The 10,092-nt window shown below is 41.9% G+C and overlaps 1 protein-coding gene across 2 annotated transcripts in view; it reads right to left on the minus strand.

The window, feature by feature from the left end:
- LOC107842424 (peptide chain release factor 1, mitochondrial) overlaps positions 1-9,762 on the minus strand; it is a 36,580-nt gene extending 26,818 nt beyond the window's left edge. Inside the window, exons 1-3 of one of the 2 annotated variants that reach the window (XM_016686262.2) lie at positions 9,474-9,762; positions 8,877-8,977; positions 8,281-8,379 (exon numbers count right to left, since the gene is read on the minus strand). In XM_016686262.2, coding sequence (XP_016541748.1) covers positions 8,281-8,379; positions 8,877-8,977; positions 9,474-9,606 — 333 coding nt within the window. In that variant the 5' untranslated portion in view covers positions 9,607-9,762. The remainder of the gene's footprint in view (positions 1-8,280; positions 8,380-8,876; positions 8,978-9,473) is intronic. The other variant, XM_047397022.1, reaches the window with a different exon arrangement.
- Between the last annotated feature and the right edge of the window lie 330 nt (positions 9,763-10,092).

Below are 10,092 nucleotides of genomic sequence, written 5' to 3' on the forward strand. Positions count from 1 at the left end.
TTGCTTGACTTGAATACTTATAGGGAGGCACAAAGAATGATGTTATTACGCATGCATCTTGTTGCTTGAACCTTCCAACATGTCAATTACAAGCTTCAAAGACACAGCGGGTTAGCTCTAATGACAGATTCATCATCATCATCAACAACATACCCCGTGTATTCCCACAAAGTGGGATCTGGAGAGGGTAAAGTGTACGCAGTCCATACTACCACCTCAGATAAAGTAAAGAGGTTGTTTCCAATAGACCCCGGCTCAGAACAGATAACAGTATAACAAACAAAAAAAACATAAAAACAAACAAAATGGGATAACACTTCGCTACATAATAAAAGAAACAGGACATCCGCAGAGGAATACTATAAACTATCTATTCGAAATAACAAATATCACCAAAACACTACGAGAAACTACAAGAAACTACGGCACAGATACAAACAAAGCACTCCTCCCCACTAACCCGCTGCCCTAACTCGCGTCTTTTACATCTTCCCATCGAGGGTCATGTCCTCCGTAAGCTGTAACTGCTCCATGTCATGCTTAATCACCTCCCTCCAAGATTTCTTCGACCTACCTCTACCCCGCCTACAACCATCCATAATCAGCCTCTCACACCTCCATACCAGGGCATCCGAGCACCTACTAATCACATGCCCAAACTATCGCAATCTCACTTCCCGTATCTTGTCTTCCACGAAGTCACTCCCACCTTCTCTCGAATAATCTCATTTCTAACCCTACTTATTCAGGTAAGTCCACACATCATCTCAACATCCTCATCTCCGCCACCTTCAACTTTTGGATGTGAGAGTTCTTAATTGGCTAACACTTCACTCCATACAACATAGCCGGTCGGACTGCCACTTTGTAAAACTTACCTTTAAGCAAAGGAGGCACCTTTTTATCACACAAGACTCCTGAAGTGAGCCTCCATTTCAACCACCCTAAACCAATACGGTGCATGGCATCTTAGTCAATCTCTCTATTTCCCTGAATCATAGACCCAAGATACTTGAAGCTATCCCTGACCTGTGAGCTATCCCTGACCTGTGAATCCAACTTCACTACCACGTCAGCTCATCCGTCAAATCACTGAACTTATATTCCAAGTAATCTGTCTTGGTCCTGCTCAACCTAAACCTTTTAGACTAGGGTTTGTCTCCAAACCTCCAACTTATCATGCATATAAAAATCAAATGTTTTTTATGCTTTATGATCTAGAATGCTGATTAATGCACTATTCTTTGTATGTATAGCCTCGTCTCACCTTTTAGGGGATAATCGATGATGCATATGGAGTATGTTTATTCTTCAAGTAGATTCGGAGTCAGCACTAGTGAGCAACATGGCTAGTAAAGTTTTTGAGCTTTCAATCAACAGTAAGTCGTTCATTCGTTTTGCTCTCGTCGCTATTATCACGGCGGAATTAGGGTTTCCATCAGCTCGACTCCGGCGACGGCGGAAGTGTTCAGCACCGATTTAAAACAGTTGGTATGACGTCAACTGGCAACTAGCTTCCAGCAACACCAAGAAGAAGCTCCGGCGACATCCCGACGATGCACCGGCGGCCTCTTTCCGGCTACTCTATTCCGGCAACCAATTTTGACATCAAAATTGTCGTACCAGCACGCACAGGAGTACCCCGGTGACATCCGAACTTTATTATTTAGTTGCTCTTTACAGTCTAGTTTCTTTGAATTTTTTCTTTTCGGTTTCTTGTGATTATAGCTGTGCCTGGTTCGCTTATTAGTAAATATTGTTGTGTTGTTCTAGCTGCTAGGCCTGATAGTGTATTTTTGTGTGTGCCTGCTGTTTTCCTACAATTGCTTTGTTTGCTTGTCTGTTTGTTGATCTTTTTAGGGCTTTGTTTCGATTATTGAGTAGTAGCTGTGGGGGTTGTTGATGGAATAGGGTCATGTCCGAGGGTGTTGGGGTTGGGGGCTGTTTTGGAAGGGGTAAAGAGGGAGGGCAGGGAGGCGTAGGATCTAGGTCGGGTGTTAGGGCTGGTTCGGCCAGGGTGGAAGAGATAGGCGAGCGACGAGAGAAGATAGATTGAGGGTAGGGTCTTGGAACATAGGGACCCTCCAGGGTAAGTTCGTAGAGCTGGTGAAGATTCTTAAGAAGAGGAGGATTAATATTGCGTGTGTTCAAGAGACTAAGTGGGTAGGGTCTAAGGCTAGGGATGTGGATGGGTACAAGCTGTGGTACTCAGGGAGTGAGAGGCGTCAAAATGGAGTAGGCATCTTAGTGGATGAGGAGCTTAGAGGGCAGGTGGTGGAGGTTAAGAGGGTCAATGATAGGCTAATGACGATTAAGTTGGTCATTGGGGGGTTTTCGTTGCATGTGTAGTGTTTATGCGCCGCAGGTGGGCTTGGAAGAAGAGGTGAAAGCGAGATTTTGGGAGACATTGGACGAGGTGGCGAGAAGCGTGCTAGCTCGGAGAAAATTGTCATAGCGGGGGACTTCAATGGGCACATTGGGGTTTTACCGGAAGGTTATGACGATGTGCATGGAGGTTTTGGTTTCGGCAATAAAAATGGTGAGGGGGTTGCTTTGTTGGATTTTGCGAGGGCCTTTGGGCTGGTGGTAGTGAATTCGAGCTTTCCGAAGAAGGAGGATCACCTGATTACCTTCCGAAGTGCGGTAGCCAAGATTCAGATTGACTATTTATTGCTAAGGAAAGGGGATAGGGTTTTATGTAAGGACTGTAAAGTCATTCCGAGTGAGCACCTTTAGACCCAGCAAAGGCTTTTGGTGATGGATTTGATTATCAAGAAAAGCAGAAAGAGTAGGGCTGGTAAGGGTCGACCCAGAATTAAGTGGGGTGGCTTGACGCCAGTTAGTGCGCGGGAGATAGGGGAGAAGGTGGCGGGATTGGGGATGTGGGAGTGTAGGGGGGATGTGGATGATATGTGAGATAAGGCGGCCAGCTGCATCACGGAGACGACTATAGAGATGTTGGGTGTTTCGAGGGGTCGGGCAGGTCGGCACAAGGGGGACTGGTGGTGGAATGAAGAAGTTAAGAAGAAAGTGGAGATTAAGAAGGGGGCATATGTTAAGTTGATTGAGAGTAAAGATGAAGAGGAGAAACGAGTGAATAGGGAAGTTTACAAAGTAGCAAGGAAGGAGGCTAAGTTAGCAATTACGGCTGCTAAGATAGCAGCGTTTGAGAGCTTGTATGCGCGGTTCGAGGAGAAAGGTGGGGAAAAAAAGTTGTATAGGCTGGCTAAGGCTAAGGAGAGGAAGGGTCGTGACCTCGATCAAGTGAAGTTCATTAAGGGGGAGGATGGTAGAGTTTTAATGGAGGATGTCCACATTAAGAAGAGATGGCAGGAGTATTTTCATAGACTTTTGAACGAGAAGGGGGACAGAGCCATTGAGTTAGGGGAGCTGGAGCGCTCCGAGGAGAGACATGATTTCAGCTACTGTAAACGTTTTAAGGTTGAAGAGGTCAGAAGGGCTATTCATAGGATGCGGAAGGGTAGGGCGACGGAGCTTGATAAGATTCCAGTGGATTTTTGGAAGTATACTGGTAAAGCAGGTTTAAGGTGGTTGACTGATTTGTTTAACGACATTTTCAAGACTGCGAGAATATTTGAGGCTTGGAGATGGAGTACGATGATTCCGTTATATAAAAACAAGGGTGACATTCAGAGTTGCAACAACTATAGGGGTATTAAGCTATTGAGTCACACTATAAAGATTTGGGAGGGGGTGGTTGAGCGGAATTGAGGAGGGTCGTGTCCATTTTGGAGTGAGGCGTCGGAATGAAGTGGGCATCTTAGTGGATAAGGAGCTTAGAGGGCAGGTGGTGGAGGTTAAGAGGGTCAGTGATAGGCTAATGACGATTAAGTTGGTCATTGGGGGGTTTTCGTTGCATGTGTGTAGTGTTTATGAGTCGCAGGTGGGCTTGGAAGAAGAGGTGAAAGCGCGATTTTGGGAGACATTGGACGAGGTGGTGAGAAGCGTGCCTAGCTCGGAGAAGATTGTCATAGCGGGGGACTTCAATGGGCACATTGGGGTTTTACCGGAAGGTTATGATGATGTGCATGGAGGTTTTGGTTTCGGCGATAGAAATGGTGAGGGGCTTACTCTGTTTGATTTTGCGAGGGCCTTTGGGCTGGTGGTGGTGAATTCGAGCTTTCCGAAGAAGGAGGATCACTTGATTACCTTCCGAAGCGCATTAGCCAAGATTCAAATTGACTATCTGCTGCTTAGGAAAGGGGATAGGTTTTATGTAAGGACTATAAAGTCATTCCGAGTGAGCACCTTTCAACCCAGCACAGACTTTTGGTGATGGATTTGATTATCAAGAAGAGCAGGAAGAGTACGGCCGGTGAGGGTTGACCCAGAATTAAGTGAGGTGGCTTGATCCAGTTAGTGCGTGGGAGATAGGGGAGAAGGTAGCGGGATTGGGGATGTGGGAGTGTAGGGAGGACGTGGATGATATGTGAGATAAGGTTGTCAGCTGCATCACGGAGACGACTATAGAGGTGTTGGGTGTTTCGAGGGGTTGGGCAGGTCGGCATAAGAGGGACTGGTGGTGGAATGAAGAAGTTAAGAAGAAAGTGGAGATTAAGAAGGGGGCATATGTTAAGTTGATTGAGAGTAAAGATGAAGGGGAGAAGCGGGTGAATAGGGAAGTTTACAGAGTAGCAAAGAAGGAGGCTAAGTTAGCAGTTACGGCGGCTAAGACAGCAGCGTCTGAGAGCTTGTATGTGGGGTTCGAGGAGAAAGGCGGGAAAAAAAGGTTGTATAGGCTGGCTAAGGCTAAGGAGAGGAAGGGTCGTGACCTCGATCAAGTGAAGTGCATTAAGGTGGAGGATGGTAGAGTTTTAGTGGAGGATGTTCATATTAAGAAGAGGTGGCAGGAGTATTGTCATAGACTTTTGAATGAGGAGGGGGACAGAGCCATTGAGTTAGGGGAGCTGGAGTGCTCGGAGGAGAGCCATGATTTCAACTACTGTAAACGTTTTAAGGTTGAAGAGGTCAGACAGGCTATTCATAAGATGCGAAGAGGTAGAGCGACGAGGCCTGACGAGATTTCAGTGGATTTTTGGAAGTATACTGGAGAAGCAAGTTTAAGGTGGTTGACTGATTTGTTTAACGACATTTTCAAGACTGCGAGAATATCTGAGGCTTGGAGATGGAGTACGATGATTCCGTTATATAAAAACAAGGGTGATATTTAGAGGTGCAACAACTATCCAGGTATTAAGCTGTTGAGTCACACTATGAAGATTTGGGAGAGGGTGGTTGAGCGGAATTGAGGAGGGTCGTGTCCATTTTGGAGAATTAGTTTGGTTTTATGCCTGGTCGTTTGACGACAGAGGCAATCCACCTAGTGAGGAGATTGGTAGAGCAGTATAGGGAAAGGACGAGGGATTTGCACATAGTGTTCATCGACCTGGAAAAGGCGTATGACAAAGTCCCTAGGGAGGTTCTTTGGAAATGCTTGGAGGTGAGGGGTTCCGGTGGTGAACATCGGAGCTATTAAGGACATGTACGATGGAGGAAAAACTCGGGTGAGGACGGCGGGAGGAGACTCAGGGCATTTTTCGATCGAGATAGGGTTGCATCAAGGATCGACTCTTAACTCGTTTCTGTTTGCGTTAGTGATGGACGTATTGACGGGGAGTATTCAAGGTGAGGTGCCTTGGTGTATGTTATTTGCGGATGATGTAGTGTTGATTGATGAGACGTGGGAGGGTGTGAATGAAAGACTGGAGGTTTGGAGGCAAACCCATGAAATTAAGGGGTTCAGGTTGAGTAGGTCCAAGACGGAGTATATGGAATGCAAGTTTAGTGACTCGAGTCAAGAGGACGATGCGGTGGTGAGGTTGGATTCCCAGATGTTTGTAAGAGGGATAGTTTTAAGTATCTTGAGTCTATGATTCAGGGGAATAGCGAGATTGATAAGGATGTCTCTAAACATATTAGAGCAGGTTGGATGAAGTGGAGGCTCGCCTCGGGAGTGTTGTGTGATAAGAAGGTGCCCCTTAAGCTTAAAGGCAAATTCTACAGAGTGGCAGTCTGTCCGGCCATGTTGTATGGAGCAGAGTGTTGGCCAGTCAAGAACTCCCACATTCAACGATTGAAGGTGGCGGAAATGAGAATGTTGTGTTGGATGTGTGGTCTTACTAAAGGAGATAGAGTTAGGAATTAGACTATCAGGGAGAAGAAGGGAGTGGCTTCGGTGGAGGACAAGATGCGAGAAGGAAGGCTGAGATGGTTTGGGCATGTGATGAGGAGGAACACGGATGTCCCAGTTCGTAGGTGTGAGAGGCTAGCTTTGGATGGCTTTAGGAGGAGTAGAGGTAGGCCGAAGAAATACTGGAGGGAGGTGATTAGACATGACATGGAGCAGCTATAGTTTACTGAGGACATGACCCTAGATAGGAAGGTGTGGAGGTCGCGGATAAGGGTAGAAGGCTAGTGTGAGTGTGTGGGTTGTAGCAAGGTGTTAGGAGAGCTCTTATATAGCTGGATTAGTAATCCTAGGACTGTGCCTATTAGTAGGAGCCTCTAGTCAGGAGAGTTTGGGTGTGGTGGGTGTCTTTGGTCTGTGAGTGTATGTTACTACAAGGTGGGTGTCCTATCTCTTATTTTTTATTTCGAATTGCTCGTATTTCTATTATTTCATATTTCTCTGATATCTATTTTATTATTTCTTATTCCTTTTTCTGTTATGTCATTCATCCTGCTTCATGTTTTACTACGACCTTGTGTACTATTCTCTATTCTAAGCCGGGGGTCTATCAAAAATAGCCTCTCTACTTCTTTGGAGGTAGCGCTATGGACTGCGTATATTTTACCCTCCCCAGACCTCACTTTGTGGGAATACACTGGGTTTTTTGTTGTTGTTGTTGTTGTTGTTTGCTATTTATGTATAAAAAGAAATGTTTTAGATAGTACTCTTAGATGCTTCATTGACCCATGTAGGGGTGTACAAACCGAACCACTAAGTCAAACCGAACCGATGAATCAAACCAAACCGAGGAAAAAAACCGACTTATGGTTTGGTTTGATTGGTTTGATGTTGGGGAAAAAAATCGACCATTCTTAGTTTGGTTTGGTATTAGCAAAAATAAAATCAAACCGAACCCAAACCAAACCGACATAATACATATATAATTTTAATTTCTTATACGTAAAAAATATTACTTATAATCTACTTTCTAATTACTTTTTTATATTCAAAAAATAGATATATATTCTTGGCCTTTAATTATAATATTTGTCCATTAGTAACAAATTAATACAAAGCCCAATTTTAATATAAAAACCTAAAACTCTTCAATTGCTTCACTTTATATTTTACTTTCCAAGTTTTCAGAGAGTTCTCATTATTTCCTCATCTTACTTTCATCTTACTTTTCTTACTCTTCATTCATCAAGTTGTAATTTGGATGATTTCTCTTCTTTCTCTTTTTCTTTATGGAATTATGTTATAGTTAATTATTTTATTGAGTTAAGCTTTTAATAAATTGTCTCCAATACTTCATTCTTTTGTATGCTCACATTTTATGTGAAGGGAACTTTTGGACAAGCTACTATGACTGGTGACTTAGAAATTGAACCACTGGGTATCCACATAATATTACTATGAGAGATAGTAGTTTAGACGTCTTAGTAATTTGTCAACTTAATTTTTATTGGAACTACTCTATGACCATTGTTTTTTTATCTTTTTAGTGAAAACATTTAATTTTTACTTCAATCACATTATAATTGTAAAAAAGCCAAAAAAAACGAAAAACCAAAAAAAAACGACTAAAACCAAAATAAAAAAACAAACTGTATATTGGTTTGATTTGGTTTATAGATTTAGAAAACCGAAGTTATTGGTTTGGTTATATTTTAATGAAAAATCGAACCAACCCGACCTATGTACACCCCTAGACCCATGTATTGGCTATTTCATAGTACTTTGGCCTTGAAAAGACTAAGTTTTTGTTTAATGCTCTAGCTTTGCTATGATCAATTGATCGCTCGGTAGGTTACTAGCCGGTGCCGATCAAGGATACTTCGAATTTGGGTTGTCAAAGAGGATGCAGCATGGGAAGGGATAATCTCTTTGGTCTTCCTTTCAGCCAGACTAAGCATTGTGTTACCGGATCGCCAACATTAAAACATTGTATGAAAAGCATATCAGAACTATAGGAAGTGTCAGCTCATACAACATGCAGATCTAGAGCCAAGTTACCTGAGCAATCAATGTTTCTTATTAAGAAAGAATGCAGCGAAGATGTCAACCTGCACCAGATCAAGTTGAGTTACCTTCTGTTTTGCCCTTAACTCGCTTATGAGATCTACTGAATCTCTGAGCTTCCTGAGCTCTTTGTTGGCCGTTGAATATTCAGAAGGTGTCAATTCCGGCTGTAATTAACCAATATACAATGTAAAGAAAAAGAGAACAGAAGAGTCAGATAATTGTAGTGTCACTCAATACAAAATAGGATAAAGAGATAGAAGTATTTATTTTCCTAAATCACTAGTAGATGACAACAATATAGAAAGCACACAGTAGAGTTAATCTGAATTGCTACATTTAGAGTTAGTTCCTATAGAATATAAAATTTATACTTCTTTCTTAGAAAAAGACACTTCAATAGTTGTAAGTGCAAAAATGATGGTATTCCTTCAATGATGTTCGATCAAATTCATCAGCACGTCACAAGAAACATTCAGGCATTTGATTGTCATGGAAACAAGACTAGTACATAGGGTGAGCCAACCTGCTTCAGCCATGGTGGACAGAGTTACCTGCAGGTTGTAGCAAGCAGCCGATGTAGTCGAGACAAGTAACCCATACATACCGTCATTAAAATTAAAATCTAAAAACAAGAGCAAAACATCTAGGAATCGGGAATCACCTGATCTAAAAAATGCTGAAGTTGAGCATTCCTGTTCTCAATTGCTGATATCCTTTGTTCCATCATTTTAATGAGGTCAATAGACAATTGAGGCTGCAGCTCTGCAATTTATAAGAATCAAGTAACATAATGAACTGGTTGTTCTAAAATAGAGATACTTTTTCAATCCCTCAAAATCCATAACATAGGTTTAGCTTAAAGATCTTTTACTTGAAATCAATGGTCTTGAACTAAATAGAAACATACTTTTTCAATCCCTCAAAATCCATAATATAGGTTTAGCTTAAAGATCTTTTACTTGAAATCAATGGTCTTGAACTAAATAGAAACACTGTAACTGGTACGTCCACAGTTTCAGTTTAAATTGCTACGCCCTAACATTCAGTTCATATCTTCCGCCCACTTTTACCAAATGAATTGAGTTGTTCAAGAATATTAAGTAAATCATACTAATTTCAATCAGTGCATAGCTTTCAATTCATTAGCGCATAGCATCATAAATAACACCTAAGCAAGTCTTTGACCCAAAAAAATGTTTTTTTAGAATTATAAAGCATATGAGCAAGTAAGAGGAAGTAGGAAAAAAGTTTTCCAAACCTGTAGAATATAAACGAAGAAGACTGAAAAAAGGCAATCTTTTCGTCACGGCGGATAGTGCTGCAGTTGACAACTCTTTCTTTAGTCTGCCAACGATGGACAGGTTAATCCGCCAAACCCCGCGACTCCTCATCCTTAATAAGTAATTCCTTGTATCAAAATGTTTTCCCGAGCTGCAGAAGAACAACAACCCTCTTATTGTTGGATTTCTCCTCTTTTCATCTCAGGGTGACATTACCCGCCAAATTTCTTACACTTTGCGGCAGTGTGGTAGAGTTTATTATAACAATAGATAAAATATGATGGTTAGTAATGGTTATGATAGTAACGTAAGTAAGGGCTTCGGGCCAAGGTGCGGTGTAGGTGACACAATTCATAATCATTAGTTGAAGGTGGCAATTATTTTATTACGATTAAGAAAGTTGAGTAAGTTTAAAAATAATTTATAAGTTTTTAAATTTATATTTTGATCTTAATGTTTACCTAAAATAGTGAGAAATTAAGGGGGGGAAAAAGCTTTCTCTCTTTTCTCATCTATTGTTGTTTTCTCTCTCTTAGCGATTTTTATTGTTCATTGTTTCTACTGCTTTATTCTTTATCTTCTGCTTCATTATCATCA

Source organism: Capsicum annuum, chromosome 9 (assembly GCF_002878395.1).
Source record: "Capsicum annuum cultivar UCD-10X-F1 chromosome 9, UCD10Xv1.1, whole genome shotgun sequence".
Lineage (NCBI taxonomy): Eukaryota > Viridiplantae > Streptophyta > Magnoliopsida > Solanales > Solanaceae > Capsicum > Capsicum annuum.